The 18,126-nt window shown below is 41.2% G+C and overlaps 1 protein-coding gene across 1 annotated transcript; it reads right to left on the bottom strand.

Moving 5' to 3' along the window:
* Nucleotides 1–283: 283 nt before the first annotated feature.
* On the bottom strand, nt 284–13,467 carry CRYGN (crystallin gamma N). Its single transcript, XM_069209244.1, has 4 exons — nt 13,324–13,467; nt 8,069–8,317; nt 3,677–3,822; nt 284–517 (listed from the first exon to the last, which is right to left on the bottom strand). The coding sequence occupies exons 1-4, from the start codon at nt 13,342–13,344 to the stop codon at nt 382–384; spliced, it is 552 nt and encodes a 183-aa protein (XP_069065345.1). The 5' UTR covers nt 13,345–13,467; the 3' UTR covers nt 284–381.
* Nucleotides 13,468–18,126: the final 4,659 nt, after the last annotated feature.

Raw genomic sequence — 18,126 nt, forward strand, 5'->3', positions numbered from 1 at the left:
GAGGAACTGTGTGTGGCAAAATTGCATTTTTAGTGCAGTGTCAGTCGACTGTTACCAGGGGCATATACTATAGATTTTGGTTGTAACTGCCTAACACTCACTCTCTGTTAAAGCATAGATGACATACAATGAGAAGAATTTTCCAAAACAATGCCTGATTTGTAATGACTGCTGTGTTTTTTCCTACTGAGGCAGAGCTTTATTGGACCTAGCCCAGAAGTCATGAGTTTGAATTGAAATTCATGCCAAGAAGCTTCTCATAAAAATCACCAGCCCAAAAATATTAGTTTAAGAATTTATTCCATGTGTTCAGTTACAAGTGGTAAAAGTTGCTGCACATTCCAGTGTCCACTGGAATGTTGTTCGGATCTAATCGCTTTGTTAAAAGTAGTTCACGACTCGTCTTATGGACTGGATGTTGGCACTCTGGCCCTGCCATTCGTTAAAGCTGCGGTAGTCTCCCCTCTCCACAATGTACATGCGCCCGCGGTAGTTGGGTTCCTCATACAGCACCCAGCTAATGGGAGAAAACAGGCAAGAATTCAACACTGATCAGACAATGTAACTGGATAGCATCAGACAAATAGCGGTTACAAATTCCAGCAAAAATCTCCCAACCAACCCCGTTTGCTATTGTCTCTGCTCACTTCACATGCATTTTAACTCTAAATCATAAGGCAATGTCATCAGACCGTGGTTAACCAACTGATAGATGCCTTTGTCAAAATTATACAAGTTAAGGTGAGACAGAGATTTTTTAAATACTGTTTCAAATATATGAGGAAGACTGTTACTAAGTGACAACCTTGTTAGGTACAGATATCATTCATTTAGCCTTATAGCCTACCATAGCGGGCCATACCGACCATCAAAAGCCTACTCCAACATTAAAAGCCTGAGCCGATAGCGTGGGCCTTTAGAAAGGGAGCGGGTCTTTAATGGCCGGTGTAGCCCACCTACGGCGGGCTATAAGGCAATTAGAACACTCTGCTCCTAGAGGGAGAATGTTGTATTTAGGAAATACAAAGGCCTCACAAAGCCCGAGAGGGGATGAAATCCCATCAGGTTATGTGAGGCCCTTGTTCACAGCAACAGCTGTGAAAGGCCAACATTGGAATGTTGATTCTCCGGGCTTATACCAGCCTTTAGAAGCCTGCAGCACTACATTGTCTTCAATGGAGCTCACAACATTCCAATGTTCTAATGTTACATTGAAATCACAGCGGGAAAATGATTGACCTAACACTGGCCAAAATTCATTCGTACCATAGGGCATTCATGAACCGGAGACATTTTGCTGGCAGTTTAAACTGCATTAACTAGTTGTGGTCTCATCCATGCCAAGTTTGTCAATTGCAGTCAGGTGTATGTAAGATCAGAGGTAACCAGATAGTGCCACATGCGTTCTTCTAGTACTTTGTTATAAACTGCTGATAAGGGCACTAAATGGTCCTTGTTTTCTTGGCATACGAGTGGCCTGAGGATTAGGAAAACCTGTTGCTGACATGGTCGTTATGTGTCACAGAATAATCATCTAAAACATATTTAACAGTCTATAACCAGTTGTGCTTAAGCAGAGCTGAGTCCTGAGAAGTGGAAATGTTAAATTTGGGAGGAATATCCTTATTTCAACATCGCTATAAGAGAGAGAAGAAGAAGAAGGCCAAGACCGCATAGAAAATGTATGATGATGTTGTGCCTGATCTTAACATGCCAACTACTCTGGAAAGGGACTTGTCTTTATGCAAAATGAATAATGCTTGACAACAGAACAATGGTTAACTGACAATATAAATATAAGCCAATATAGTAAAGGGCGACCATGGAGCAAGAACCATGCTGAAAATAGTGAAAATAGTGTTTATTAGTTTCCACAACATCCTCCATTTTCGCACTGTTCCAATGATATGAATAAATATTTGGCCTCCTTCTCTCAACTTCGGCTAAATATGCTCATGGAAAACATCTGTGAATAAGGAAATCTTGGCAGCATGGGTTTTAGTTTCACTGTTGACAACTGCTGAATCCAGAGTTTATCCAGCCCTAGTCTTTTGCATGACATCAACAACTGTTTGCCAAAATGTAAAAGAACGCAACAAAACAGAAGTCATAAACAAAATGATTTGTATGTGAAAGTATATATTACAAACTTTTTTTCCACCAGATTTTGCAGAATCCTGCACCGTGGGTGGTACTCCTCCCAACAAATACATTATTTTATGTCACTTCGTTACTTTCATTTTTTTAATCCTTCAAAATCTGTATTTGTACTACGTATTCCCATGAGAGAACACAATCCTGAATTTTTAGATACATTCATTTCCCATTCTTTTACATGCCAGTTTTCTTCTATGTTAGGCTTTCAGAATTAATTTCCTGATAAAACAGTTACTGTGTACCACACTAAGAAAATATACTGTAATACTTGTTTGAGGCAGAAATAATGAATTATACTCAGGACCACTGGAACTCTGTGATTGTGTGGCTGCGGTGATTGTCGCATAAATGTAGATTTGCTGCATTTGCCACATAATCCATCATCTGCTGAATATTCTGCAGATTTTAACAACAACAAAAGTTGTTTCTAGCTTAAACGGTTCGAATGTTGGTAAAAAGCAGCAACACTTGTTGCCTCACAGTGGAAGGCCCTTTGCAAAGGTTCAATGGTCCCCTTTCTGTAGTTTATTCCATATCTGGGTGTTAAACTGGTACTAATGAGGTACAACTAATGCCCACACAGTGTTAACAAGTTTAAAAATGACTAAATAATGAAGTAATACTGTGTAATGGGCCACATAATTTGCCTTTTCTTGCCGCTTAAATTATTAAACACTGCAGCATAATTTGACCCTCCCCTGACGCATAAATCCAGTGCCCCGGATTACACTGTTTATGAATGCTGACTGGCACATAGTGAAAAAATCCCCTTAATTATTTCTTTCTCTTGCTGTGAGTCAAACTCTAGTAACGAAAAATAAGTCCTCAGCCCCACAAAATGAGTGCTTGTGCTACCCACCTGCTTGTAGTACTTTCGCAGATTTTAAAAATAATCCATGTTTATTTATCTTGAAATCGTAACAACAGCAGAGAGAATCTTAATCACTCTGGCATTTGTGTCTTCTACTTTTAGGACCACTGCTTTTTACATGGGTTGCCTTTTTGCCTGTGAGCATTCATTTCAGTCCGCTCTGGCCAATCCGGGCGCTTCTCTCATGCTGTGTAACAAGATGAGAGAAGCGTCAGGATCTGGACTGGGTGGGGAGGGGAGCATGGCGGAAGCACTGAGGTGGTGGGGGGGAGTGATGGAGGTGAGGCCGCACAGCAGGCAAGTGTTATTAGTATTTTTTTTATTATTGCCCCCTCTCATACCCCCACTCCGCGCACTGCCCCACCAGCCCTTCTTGCCTGCAGCCGCCCATGCACACAGTATCATCGGTGTTAACTATATTGCTGTCTACTAGATGCTTCTAACTTAGTCTACCATGGAATGCATTAATACTTGCCTCCCTCTATGTTCAACTGCCCTTTCTGAAAACCGGACGTGTTAAACTCACTGAAATGTACTAGGATATATGGAGAAAAACCAGGGCTTTCAAAATCAGGGGCGCCTGGTCACAATAACCCTTCCCCATTGAACAGAATGGTTGTGTCCCAGCACTGCAAGACAGTTACTTACGCTCCATCTCCGTAGACTTTGAGCGCATTCACGCAGTTCTTGTTCCAGCCCCGCCCTTGCAGGAAGGGGCAGTCTTCACAGAACTCCATGCACTGGCCAGTAAAGTTGCAGCCTTCGAAGAGTTCAAGTCGGTAGTGCTCGCCATGCTGGAAGAAACAGGCAAGTTAATGGCTGAACTCATACTTGACTGTTCACCTCCAAATGTTTCAAACTGATAGTTTTCACGTAGTGACTTCTTTCAAAGACTGTAAGTAGCAGTTATTACTATGTTGAAACTCAATCATATTGTTTTTATCAACCATAGAAGGAAGGAAGCTCATGGACCTGCCTTTGGATTTTAATGCATTTTGAAACCTCATACCACCAGGTTTAGCTTTGTACATAGCTGACTGTGTTAACAGATTTGAGCTGACAACTTTTCATCCATTGCGAGGTTCTTTAAAAGAAGCTTTAATCGTGTAATAGTAGCAAATGACCAACTTTAATTCGGAGAACTGTATTAAGAAACAGGGATTATTTTTCCAGCAAGGCTTGTTAGAAATCACCTCTCTCACATATGCACTTTTTTCAAGGGACATGTATACAATGACTACAAAATGACTCTACTGTAGTATACAAGCCTGTAAAAACTGAGGGCAATTTTCGACTGATAGCCGTTTGTAACTGGTAAAATGTATTTTGCCATGTACAAGAGGCAAAATGCGACTCGGTAACTTGTTACCGAATCTCATTTTGCTTTTGTGATTCTGTGTTAGGAAGGGGCGTGTTTAGGGCATCCCTTCCTAATACCGAATAGCACTGCCATGTTTGATTGTTGTGTGACCATAATGCGGTGGCGAAACATTCATATTTACCAACTCCTTAGAGGAGGCGGTAACCCATTCGCAAACTGCAAGGAGTCCCCAAGGGACCCCTTCCCCTTTGTGAATGTGGGAAAAACATTTTTTAAGAGCAGGCAGTGGTCCTTCGGACCACTGTCTGCTCTTAAAAAATGAAAAGAAAACTTTTAGTTTTTTTTTTTTGTAATGCATCCTGTTTTCCTTTAAGGAAAATGGGCTGCATTACACAAAAATAAACTGATTTATTTAAAAAGCAGTCACAGACATGGTCCTCTGCAGGAGCCAAGGATGTTTTTTTTTTTTTCATATTTTTGGCGGATATGTACAGAAAATGCTTTTTAAGTCCTGGGGGCTCGGTATGGGACCCCAGCACCATACTAAGGGGTCAGGGGGATTCTACCCTGGCCCCTTTTGTTTTTTTAATCATTTTTTTCAGGGACTCTACTGAAGCCGAGACCCAACATGGCTGCAAACACTTCCTTGTTGAAGTATTGGCAATCAATCAGATGTCAACATGAGATTGCAAAGCCTTTGCGTCCCTATATATGCAAATTTGGATTTTCTTTAATTTCTCAAAAACTACTGAATGGATTTACACCAAATAACAAAACAGGCACTTTCACAACCTTTATGCCAAATTTGGTGTAATTCCGTCAAGTGATTTGGGCTGTAGACCTGTGCAATCCTGAATCGCCGTCACCTAAAGAACTGAGGGAGAGATCATTCTGAGGGTAAGGCAACATTTTGGGACAGGAGAAGGACACCCAAAGTATGGAAAATGTATCTTATATCATCTAAGGCAGTGGTTCCCAACATTTTTGACCCACAATCAACTTGTTAGCACAACAAATGTTTCTGGAACAGCTACCTTTAATGGAAATGTGTCTAAGCAATTTTTGAATGTAACTAAACTATCTTCAGGTACCACATAGTCATTTACAGACAGCACATTTTTCATTGAACTGGCAACAAATCTGCGCAGATAAATAATTTGACTGATACAGCTAAATAGCACACAAATGATGTGTGAAAATCAGGTTTCTACGAATGTTTGTTATTTGTGCATCACCAAGTGTCTTGATTTGTTTTGATGCTATTAAAATCAATCTTTCCAGCACACTTCAGAATTACAAAAAAAGTGCTTCAGCTTTGCTTTCCTAACTGCTGGATGCATAAAATTCATAGAATTCATTTACAGGTATAAACATTTTGTTGTGTGTTGTAAAAACAACATCCTACATCATCACATAATTTACTTTAAAAAGTCTGCTCGCTTTGTAGTCAAAGAGAGAAAAGTAAACACCAATCCCAATGTTAAAATAATTAAGCAGTCTGACATTTGACCTCTATCTTTGAATCACTGCAAATGTGACATGACACAGGATTTAAAGACATTTTTATTTATTACTCATACTTTCTCGGCCTACCAGTGGGTCGCAAACCACAGTTTGGGAAACCACTGATCTGGGACATTAGAACATTTTGCCAATGACAGCTGAGTTTAGCCTCTAGCAACTAACACAAACATTTCTGATAGGAGAGAGCTGAACAGAAAGAGAAGATTACCACTACTTGGAAGAATTCCCATCTGCCTCACGAAGGTCTGAGAAGAGGAATCTCCAACTTTGTCCTGCATCTCTGGGCCTGAAAATCTATTCCTATAAAAGTTGATCTCTTCATTACCAATAAAGACAAATAGGTCTAAGTCTCCCCTGAAGTAACCGGTTTACTGCTTTGCCTTTCCATCTAAGCTTGGAAAGTGTGAAAGATCCTAGGGACATAAGGAGCTGTGTTCTCATATACAAGAAAACCAGAAAGTATATGGTAACTGTGCTCACTAGAAGTGGTGAGAACCCTTTTCCCATTTGAACCTGTACCCTAGTGCTGATAAACACATCTCTGACAGTTTGAAGAATTTTGGAGCACCTGGGAAGAAGTAAAAGAACTTTTGCTAAAATGTAGGACCTTGAAAATTTCCATCTCTGGAGAATGTGCCAAACATATTAAAAAATGCACGAATTTGTACGCTATATTTTCCTGGTATGCCTTTCTTAGAGTTTTTGACTGCAAAGATTGAGGCAACTGTGGGACGGAAATAAAGATGTTTTGTTTTAAATGAGTGGAGCCCTGCTCTGCTGCAGTTTCCAGTATTGCCCCCTGAAGATTTCCAACTACAAGAAAAGTTTCAAAGTCTGAAGCTAAACCCTTTCACATACAAAGCACCCAGGGCCGCCCTGACATGCTGAATAGCCTAAACCTCACACCGCCATAAATCCTGACAGTGGTGGACAACAGCTTGTTACTAATTTCGCTCCATCACCCCATACCTGGTCAGCTTCAGAAAGAGCCTAGGTCCTGGTCAATAGCAATCCATTTTATATATATGTATTTTTGCTCCCTTTGTGTCCTATGGGTTGATTTTGTTTTTTAATACCTACTCATCTTAAAGCGAATTTTCTTCATTTTGTTCTTTTAACTAATTTCGTATGACATGTTTTTCTTATTTTTTAACTGTGTTGTTTTGGTTTACCACACACAATTTTATCTCAGGAAATCCTAGATGCTTGTGCCAATCAACCACAGAAGCTAGGGATTCCTTTCAGAAACCTGTATACTAATTATGAATTAGAATGTTTTGACTTCAAGTGGGCACAAGCTACAGCATGATTGTGACCTTTCTCTCCCATAGTTTACCAATCTGGTTTCTTACAGTGTGAGAAGCACGTTAAAGGTTATCAGATTTAATAGGTATTAATATTAGCCATTAATGGTGGTTTGAAATATAAGGACTGAAACACGATATCTAAGATTCAACACTTTTCATTGTCATTAGAAAAGTGCAGCAGTGAATTTATCACAGTTTTGAACTATTACACAATTACTATAAATTCAGAGGGGCATAGTGGCTCTACATCCAGTCAAAGAAATTATGTGAGTTAATGGTTACCACAAGCGATAGGCTAGGGAAAATAATGTAATAAAACATTCTTCACATGGAGTAGTAGATGTTATTCCTGGCTGTTCTGCACTGCGACCATAATCCTGTAATAATGTTGTGTAGTCCAGATATTACTGCTTCGTGGTATTAATCTGGAATTAACATTGGACTCTAAATGAGCCTGCAAGTGACTTACATTTAGAACTACTGAATTGCAGCATCACGCAGTCAAATGTGTATTGTAGGACATTTGGCAGAAGGACCTGAAGTGGAGGACTGCCCTCAAACAAACAGGCATACCCATGACATTTTCAATTTTCTCACTATAAGGCTCTTGATTTTCTGCCACATAGGGACACAAATCAATGCTAAAGGCCCTGTGCCTGCAGAGGAGGGGAATTTGGTATGATCTGAGAGTGTGAGTGTGTGTGTGTGTGGGTGCGCGTATGTGTGGGTGTGTGCATGTGTGTGCTTGCGTGCCCGTGTGTATGTCTGCACACACGTTTCTGTGTGTGAGTGAGTGTGTGAGAAAGGAGAGAGAGAGAGAGAGAGACTTGGCTCTGAAATCCTCTGTGCAAGAAACATAGATGACGAGCAAAGCGCAGAAATACTTACCATTCTGACGGGTCGTGCGGATCCCATGTGGTCATTATGCCCGTTCCAGCGGTGAAAGTCAGGATATTCCCCATGCTCCAGGATATATTGCTGGCCTCGGAAATCAGGGTGGTCAAAACAGGTCCAAGCTCCGCTCTCAACACGGATTGAGTTCACTCGGTTCATGAAACCCCTGTCCTGAAAGTTGTCGCAGTCGCCAAAGACTTCCAGCTTCCTGCCTGTAAAGCATTTCCCTTCATAGAACACGATCTGGAACAAGGAAGGTACACGTATTATGGATAGAGGAATAGGCCAGCTGTGTATGTCCCATAGAGGTGCAATTAAACCTTGCAAGGTGTCAGAAGAGACCCAATATATGATTCCAAACTGCAAATCCTATGTCTAAGAACCGAAATCAAATGTACAGTTTTGTAGAACTTAAGGTGGAAAAAACAGAGAAATTATGCATCTTATGTAGATCTTTGAGTCGGAAAACATGGTTAAATAGGAAACAAATGGCATTATGCATAGAGGTTACGGTGATAGGTTTATTGTATAAAAGCGTAATAGCAGAACCAGATTTTTTGATATCACGAAGAGTCAATACAGATTTTACATTGTGCTGTATATGTGGAGACTGCCCGTAACCGAAAATGTTTTGTTTGCGCAGAAGCCAGAATGGAGACGAGATGAGGTTGGACATCCATAATCTTTAATACATGCTACATTTCTTGCTGAAATGTTATTACTGTAAGTACAGCCTTAGCGGTCTGGTACGGTATTCCAGCAGCACCCCCATCGACACTATCAGATAACATCTGAATTTAGTTAGTGATAGCTTGTTCCAGCCGAAGCAAAGCGATATCAGGCACTGTTTTTTTAACAGAAGGACAGCGGGCAGGGGTCAGCCGTAAAACCACAGGGAGAGCATGTATCTGCAACGTGACCGCTATGTGCTGTGAACAACAATCAAAGCTCCCAGGGTGATCTTTCTGGTGCCTGCTCAATAGCGACACATAATCCTCGTGAGCGAGCAAGTACCGCACTGCAACCACAAGAAGTGAAATAAAAAAATGTAATTTAAAAAAATCATTTTGTTATTAATCGACAGACACAGGTACCAGCACTCACTCCCTTCCCCAGTCAAAAAGAAACACTAGCCTTTGTGTTAGCGTGGTACAAAAAGAGTGACTACTACTCAGAAGTACTGTCTGCAGATGAGATCTGAAATATGTAAGAATTGTAGTGGGATTTCCTTTAAAAGTCCATGAAATTGACATACATTTGTGCTTCTGCAGGTATATTATGTATTATTTTTTTATTTAGCCTTGCATAATAGTATACCTCTTTGATGAAAGTTTGATACTGTTTTAAAGTACTTATGTTAGGTTTTGCAAAACAGAACAGTGGGTTCAGTATACATCAGCATCCATAAACAATTGTAAGATGTATTATCTGAGCAGGGCCCATATGAACCTTAGGTCTGGACTCTGAAATTTGCAAAGCAGCAAGGTCTGTGGCCATCCTCCCCCTGCCCCCATATGCAGCATTCTTGAGCCAGTCTGCAACCTTAGGAGCCAGGCCTTTCATCCACTTTTTTAGGAGACGGTGCTTCGAAAACATAAGCTGGACAGCCATTCGCTTAATCTCTCTGCCCCAGGAAAACCCTTGGCATGAACCAGGAGCAATTCTCTAGTGCTGCAGTCAACCATAAGGCCGGCAATATGAACAATGGTGTGCACTGTCTCAACCCAATACAGCTCTATCGGCGGCCATTCACATGCCAGGTGGGAAAACCTGATGGTCATCTTGACATCATGGGCAATAGGAGGATCCATCTGAGTCCATTCTGTGTAGCAAGGCAGGGGAGCAGTACCGTCTGTTTATGAATTTAAAATGGGGATTTACAACAACAGACGATGGAAATCTCTTTAATTTGCATGCAGCAGTATTTCTAGAACTCGTAACAGATATCTTCCACTGTATCCATTTCCAAAATCCCCAATGCCCGATTTGGGAGTACATGTTGGCTGAGAACAAACAGGCGATATAACCTAGACACCCAACTTCCACCCCCAGGATTTCTGATCATCTGTGAAAGCCAGTTTAACTGGTTTGCTGGGGGGACAGCTGCCATCTCGACCTAACAGCATAGCTACTTCTGAGGTAATCAAATCTTTCCACAGCAGTGTGTGCCCCTCCCCATATTTTTTGTAGGACAGGAACATTATGGCCACAATTAATTGCCCAAGAGTCTGCAGCCCCACTTTCTGAAGCCTAGTTTGAACCCCATTTTTTAGAGTGGTAGGTATACCTGTATTTTCCAAAAGAAGGATATCAGGACACTGTATTGGTATTGCACTGTTTGCCTTGGTCATGGTCCATTTCGACCAATTAGTGCAGCAAACCATGTTGACCAAGTGTGTCAGTCTAGGCGTTTGTAACAAAACGTAACAAACCAAGGGCCAGACTTATCAAGGGACTGAGTTGCCCTTGCATCATGCAGGGTGTTGCAAGGGCAACACAATCTCTGAGGGAGATTTACCAAGCAAAGCAAAGTCACCTTGTTGCTGCCTTGCGTTACTCTGCGCCAGGGAAGCGTTCCATGTGTGGAGCGTGGGTGTTCCCAAACATTCATCCATGGATTTTGTCATAGTCCCAGATTTACCAAGACAGGTAAACCTGAGAATACATCAAAAATGCTAATCAGGGGAGGCTCAAAAAGGAGAAATATCATTATTTCTCCTTGCTGTTTCCTCTTTCTAAGTGTGTTGCATTCTGCAGCACACTTAGAAAGAGGAAAACGTCCCTTAGGATTGTTTTTGCACATGAAGGTGTCCCTTCCTGCACAAAAACAATCCTGCCAGGAAAGCAGGCACCCTTGCACCTCACCACAAGGGTGTTTGCATTTGCACAAGGCAGCACACTGTGAGCCAGCTCAAGCAGAGGACAGGAATGCAACATATAATGTCAAATATGGTGCATTCCTGCCCACTCCCATTCACGTAGCACAGTGCAACAAAGTGCCTTGCTGCATTACGTTGCACAGGATGAAAGTATGATAAGTATGGCCCCAAGGGCATAGTTCCCCAACCGTTATTTGATCTTTTCATATAAGCAAGTGGGGCTCCCTCTTCTGTGAGTTATACCAGTATACTACACAATAGGACTGGGCTCTGTGGTAATATCTTTCCAGGTCCGGGACCTCAAACCCAACCCTGTCATACAGTAACATCAGAGTTTGCCATTCCATCCTGGGATTATGCCCCCCATACCAGTCTGATGAGCAGCGATTTAACCCTTGACAAAAAAGCAGTGACTTGGTGAACTAACAATGTTAACAAATAAATACAAGAACTGACGTAACACAATCATCTTAATGAGAGCCACCTTGCCGGCCATGGTTAGTGACAGCACGATGCAGGGCTCACGCTGGTGGCCCAGTCTGTCTAGCACAGACCATAGTTGCTCTGCAGAATCTGCTGCTTGCTTTGATTAATAAAAAATGCCCATATAGCGGACCGATGTCTCCTGCCAACACAAGGGGTGGACCAGCTGCAGATGAATCGAAGCATCATTGAGTGGAAACATCTTGAATTTCCCCCAATTGATGCAGATGCCTGATAGCTCCCCAAAGCGCATAATTACTGCAATGATGGGAGGGAGGGTAATCTCGGGTTTTTGACAAAGAGCAAAATATTGTCTGCATACAATGATAGTAGAACCCGCTTCTAGAGGGAATGCAATACCCCACTGCAGCTGAATCAACCGTAACTATGTGGCCAAAGGCTCTGTGGCAAGAGCAAACAGCAGAGGAGACAGAACTACCATGCCTGGTACCTCTCTTCATTGGAAAGGCCTATGAAGTGCACACATTAACTCTAACGCTAGCAGTAGGGTTAGTGTATGGGAGATCTCAAGATCATAGCTGATCCCTAGTCTGCACAGGACATGAAAGTGTTCTAATTAATAATAACACTGACATTCTTAACTCTTAAAAACACAACACATCTTCCCTTAATAACCAAAGATACAAACCTATAAAAATTAAAAGACAAATAGGAAATAACATAAAACAATGGAGATATGAACAGAAGAAAAACAGGCAGAGAACACTTCATAAGTTTGTTTTAGTTCTCAACCAAACCGGGGATCTGCCCAAGCTTTGAACTTGGCCTCGTAGACCTCAGTGGTCCGGAACTTAGGCATTCCCAGCCCCGTACTCCAATGCATCTCTACTGTACACAACCAAAACATAATTTCTCGTAGGAGCTAACCCCTTAACATCTCTTCATCAGTTATCATCATCCAGCCACCACGCGGATGATCACCGTCTGCCACTGGCTCATCATTCCTCTTTTTTAAATAAGGCTATAAACCTTAACTTCCACCTTTAGGCACTCTCAAGTTCTACCCATCTACCTGAAGTGCTCTTCACTTTGAAGGGGCCCCTGAACTTGAACAATGTACTCAAACTTCTCCCATACTTGATGTTGACCCATTCTCCTGTCTCAATGAACCTAGACACTACATAAGGTGCATTTGCTAATCTGCTACGACTAATTTGCACCCTGGTTCTGGGCTGCAAATGAGTTCTGTGGATGCAAATGATCAAAAGACATTTTTGTAGTCTTTGTCTGTACCCAACATGTGTAAAAACAGTTCGATGTGATGGTAGGCACGTTTAAAAATTCTTAAGCCCTCTGTTTTGAAAGTGGTACAAGCACATATGTTTCTACAGTAATAATATAGACTGCCTCTTGTCGTCAGAAATGTAATCTATAATTTAACCAATTAATAATGCAACGTTTCATCTTATCATGGTATTTTCAGTACACTCCACGAAAACTTAGAAGCCTTGCACTCTGTTTGAACCCACCATTCCATCATGAGTTGTCACACCCCAAAAGAAGGGTCAAACCAACAGTAAGGGGGCAAAAACATTCCCAGAGAAACAACAGTAAGCTTTGCATTTTCTGAAACAAACCAAAAGTCAGCCCTTGAGTGTGAAGTGTGGGCCGGGAGATATTTCCAAAGGCACTTTTGACACAAGAAAGCATTGGAATGTTGTAGGCCAAATGCAACGGCCATTGCCACCGGGAAAACCAGCCCAGCCGTTTCAGATACTCAAAAACACCTCGGCGAGTGGCTTTCTGCTCTGCTCTAAGGCCTTTAAATAGTGGTCTCGCGAGAAATAGAAAAACAATTACGGGATGAATCCCTGCCACTTTTTTGTCCAGCAGCACGGCCAGGCGTTCGCAAAGCGGTTTACTCACTTTTCCGGAATACTGAGACATGTTTCCACTGGACGCCGTCCAAGCTGCAGCCGGAGCCAACCAAATCTGACAGTCAGAAAAAGTTGGAAACCCCAATATATATGTCCGGCCGGGCACGAGCCGACCTCGCGAGGCCTACCTAACAAAGAGGCTGCCCCGGAGGCTTTGGTGCATTTGCTGGTTAGGCAGAAAGGCCATGTACCAGGCCCTGCTGATTCCAGACTTTTGGATTTGTGCACACCATTGGACAAAAGATTTGCTTGGCAGGGATTTGGGTCATTAGTGTTGCCCGCGTGGAGCCCTTCATATGTTAACATACATTGTATGGCTCCGGCTGCTCAAAATCTGGAACGAGTTGGGAGCTGCGAACAAGTTATTGTTGGACACGTTTTTTATTTTACATTCTCTGTGCATTCAAGTCGCAATGAGAATATACTTTATATAGTGGTGTCAGAGTTATCTTCCAGAACTGCGAGCAGTCTGTGGGTTCGAATGCGGGCAGAGTGTAGACGCATTCATCCGTCCATCCAAAGTTGCTAAAACAAGTAACATTGACAAGGGTGAAAATAAAACATGTCGTATGTGGTCCTTACTTTGACACTCCTCTGGTTATTACTGTGGAACAATTTTGGCTAATAATATGCTATTATTGTGCTGTGGACATAGGTAGTAGTATACTATGTTTCTGGTTATTACTAATTGTTATGACTATTTTTATAATATGTTTATGTTTATTACCAAAACAAATTCATGTGCACTGCTTAGGTTGCCCTTTCGGAGAAAAAATAAATTCGATTCTGTTTAGCATATACAAAGATAGAATATGCGACAAATTTAGCAGAATTAGTACTGAACAGTCCAAGAACAAAATAACAACACATCATTCCACAAACTGTGGTGCAGAAATACCCATGTGCTATCGTTATGTTTTTTTTATAGAAACTGAGCATTGGAGTTATCACTCACTAAAAAATTGAGGTAAAGTTAGATAGATGGAATGACCTGGTGACAGCAGATATAGGCCTCACTCTTTTAATTGTTTTTAAAATTTTATGTTTGCATTTTTAAGATATTTTTTCAATACAAAGTGTATTCGGTCTGTGTTTTCCACATCGCCCTCCCATTCAGTGAAAGGATTTACTGCTATAGCTAGTTTTAGCTAATATGTGTATTTTCTTGCTATAGAAACTGAAAACGTGCAAACGGAAGTAGGTGAAAGATAGTAAAACGTCGACAAATGAAAAGACTGGAGATGCAAAAGAATCAACAAGAGTGAGACAAACAGATAATAAAGTGTATATTAACTAATATAATTGTTGAGAAATATTACTTTTACGTGACAAACAATTCAGTTTACTTGGATAACAAATCATGTGTATATTGAGGCAAAAATATAAGCTATCAAGAAGGCACATTTGCTGAAGTGTCCCTCTAGATGGAAATTGGGGTTGATAAGAAAAAGAGGAGACCACCAACCGATAGACTATATGAGAAATCAACAATTAGACCTGAGACGTGGTCTTATGTAAACAGATGACTTTTCACAACTGGTGAGGAAGACATTTCCACGAATATTTACAGTGTATCCCCAACAAATTGACAGTAACATTATCTAAACAATCTCCTGTGGACTAAGCATCTATAGAAGAGGCGATATAGTTGACACATAGGGCAATATTTATCATTATTTCACACAACCCACCGTAGCAGGACATCTTGCTGTGCTTCGCTGTGTGAAAGGGAGAAGATATGGCGCATTCCTTCTCTCTGGCCCACCGGCGCACAAACTGCTGCCTATCGCCAACCTAGCCACCCTTGCACCATTTTCCAAGGGTACCTGCGTACCAGGCAGGATTGTTTTGTGCAGGCCAGTAAAGTTGCAGCCTTCAAGTCCATTCTTCAAGGCACTGCCTGAGAAATAGAAATGGAACCAAGTTGTCATGAACCATTGTGGCTGACAGGTAACTCCTCGTTGGGACTTTGTTGTTTGGGGACAATGAGTGTTTAATTTGTGAAATAAATATAAAAAATACGTGCACAAGCTTTCCTCCAGTGCTGCTGGACGCAGGACTGCTGAAAACTAAAGCTCCCCAGACCTGAATCTATCACATGAATCTTCCTACATTCCGACTTTTTATCTCACTTTTACAGCTTCTTTTCCTCCCTGTCTGATGATGAGAAATGTGCCTAGGTCTTACAAGTGAGTGTTGGCACCCACCACATGTACCAGTTAAACACTGGTGACACATACGTTATTTAGCAACCAAAGGTGCTGCTCCCACTGTTACATGAGAAGGCTGAGCATGTTACCATGTTTTTAAAAGGTAAACAAAGTATCACTGAAGAAAAACAACATGTTCTATATTGCATACAGCTTGTTCGAATGTAAATGTAAATGTTGCTCTGATATCTATGTAAGGTATATGTTTGAAAATGCATTGGCTTAAAAACTATGGATGTTGATTGAGAATATCTTTTTGAACTCAAAGACCAACAGTTTCATAAGATTTGACCAGGCAAGAATGCCATGTCAGTCTAAGGAATTTGCCTCTCGCTTTGATCACAACCTGCAGCTTTTTATGCCTTAAGTAATGTTATCAGCTTAGTAATTTTGAAGTCTTTCAGTTTCCGGGAAAATCTCAAGAGTTTTACCCAATTTCTATCTGTTCCAGGCAATCCTTTCTTAAAAGGATCAATTCATAGTCTATACTGGCTACTTCCTCATTAGGAGCATTACCATGAGTGACCCTCGCTGGTTCTTCAAATGACCATGCAAATACAGCTTTAACCTCTGCCTGCAAATCACTAGGAACCACAGTGTCAAATAATGAATTCAAATAAGTCTATAACATCTACGAAATGGAAGTGAGCCTGTGTACCTTTTTGTACTACTTCTCGGGTTCCTCCCACAACTTCGGAAAATTAGTAGTAAAAGCATAAAGATCATCTCTTATCTATTTCACATGTAATAGAATCATAAGGTTCCTACAAATAAATTAAGACTAATCTTTTTGGTTAACATAAATATCAGAGTATAGGGACTCAGTTCACGTATACCATCAGGATATGTTGCCACAACTCCAAGCTAGCTCACAGTGCCCCGAATGAACTCATAAACACACCAGCGTACCAGATGGGTTTTGCAACCTCGAACATGACGACTGAGATTTCCAAAGAAATCATGTAAACTGATCTACCCTTTTGTTGTAATTTAGAGTACCCAAGATTAGACTAAAGAAAACATGCAAACATGTCTTTGACAGCATTTATTGCAAGAATCGTATTCTTGTATAAAAAACATGAGCTGCGATTCTTAGGCAAACGAGACAGAGCATGGTAACCAATATTACAAAGATAGAGAAGAAGATAAACATTTCTATCATGGTTCTGTGATGTGTTGGCACCCTCTGCCAGAGCTATTGGGAAACCCAGAACCCCCTTACCTGGGTAAGAAGTACCAGTAGGCCAGGAGGCTGGTCTGGTGCAGTGCAGACTATTGGTCCTATAAAGGGTAGAAGTCAGATTCAAGATCAGCTTTAGAGTCTGACAAGGTGCATCTCAGGTGCCAAGACCCAGGATAAGCCCAGCGGAAGTGCTTCTCTGTTGCATATAAAGCAGGGTCAGGTTTTATAATTCAAGCACCCTCTGTGTCACACTGTGTCAGAGGTGCAAGCTTGATGCTGTGATATGTCTTCAAATGCAGATCTGTCTCCACAGACAATCAGAATGTTTAGGCATCGTGTTCTGTGTGCTCAGTCTTGGACTGAGTATACAGAATAGATGGCATCAGTGCTCACCAGGAACAAGCTACATGTACAATGATTTTGCAGTACATTATCACATAAATGAGAAGCCATGTAAAAGGTTACAGACAGAAAAGAAAGGCTAAGTTAAAAAACATGCATTTAAGAATGGAGGCTCTAAGCATGCTCTAGGGTGCTTTCACTATACTAGATTTCCCCATGTACTTTCCTTAGAGAAATTCTAAAACCATTTCCTGTCACAGCTTCCAAATCATTTACCTCACCCTCTGCCCTGCCTTCATGCCCCTCTTTTCTATCTTTCTGTGTACTTCTTTAAATCAATCCATTCTCTTTTTTTAAAATTAAATCTTAAATATGAGCGCTCAGAGTGATTAAACCCATTTCCTTAATTTCATCTTAAGTTAAATCCAATCATCAGCTAACGCTAAACTATTGTGTGTAACTGGTGTGTATCGTTTGCACGTCTGTCTACTTCTTTGAGCTAACATCTCATTTGATCAATATTGAAATTAATGTTATCTGTAACATTTCACCACACTCAATGTTAATTGTTTTAGAAGGCTCTTCAACCACCACTGTCCTTATAGGTGGGGTGACTTTAACCTGAGTGACAGGTTGTGCATCCCTCCAAGTTCTAGGCAATCCTGTATTGCTGCCTTAGTTGATGCACTTGGTATCGCTACTGTAGGAGCTTGCACTGTAGCATTATCTTGTACTTCACCTAAATCAAGTCCTGAACCAGAACCATTTGTCCCCATTGTTCCAGCAGTACTTGGAGGCAGTCTAGAATGCAAAATATCATTCAGGAAATTATCCTCCGCATCAGAATCATTGGTCTGCTTCCTTTCCTCGTTTGCCTTGTTTTCATCATTTATTATTTTAATTATGGCATGATAGGCTCTTACACCTTCCATCATATTCTGCCTCTAACGTTTCTCTTGTCAGTCCCACTTGCTCTTTAGCTACTGTCTAAATGAGCCCTTTACGTGCTTGCCAACCGCTTTCTTTCCTTCTCTGGTGCCAATCAAATCCATTTATT

This window comes from Pleurodeles waltl, chromosome 10, assembly GCF_031143425.1.
Source record: "Pleurodeles waltl isolate 20211129_DDA chromosome 10, aPleWal1.hap1.20221129, whole genome shotgun sequence".
NCBI classification, from domain to species: domain Eukaryota; kingdom Metazoa; phylum Chordata; class Amphibia; order Caudata; family Salamandridae; genus Pleurodeles; species Pleurodeles waltl.

What these genes read in the sequence shown, in the direction of transcription:
- CRYGN (XM_069209244.1), bottom strand. Translation starts at nt 13,344, where the DNA reads ATGTCTCAGTATTCCGGAAAA. An exon ending in TGTCTCAGTATTCCGGAAAA is followed by an intron (nt 8,318 to 13,323) that starts GTGAGTAAACCG and finishes TCCTTGTTCCAG; the next exon opens with ATCGTGTTCTATGAAGGGAA. An exon ending in AAAGTCTACGGAGATGGAGC is followed by an intron (nt 518 to 3,676) that starts GTAAGTAACTGT and finishes TTCTCCCATTAG; the next exon opens with CTGGGTGCTGTATGAGGAAC.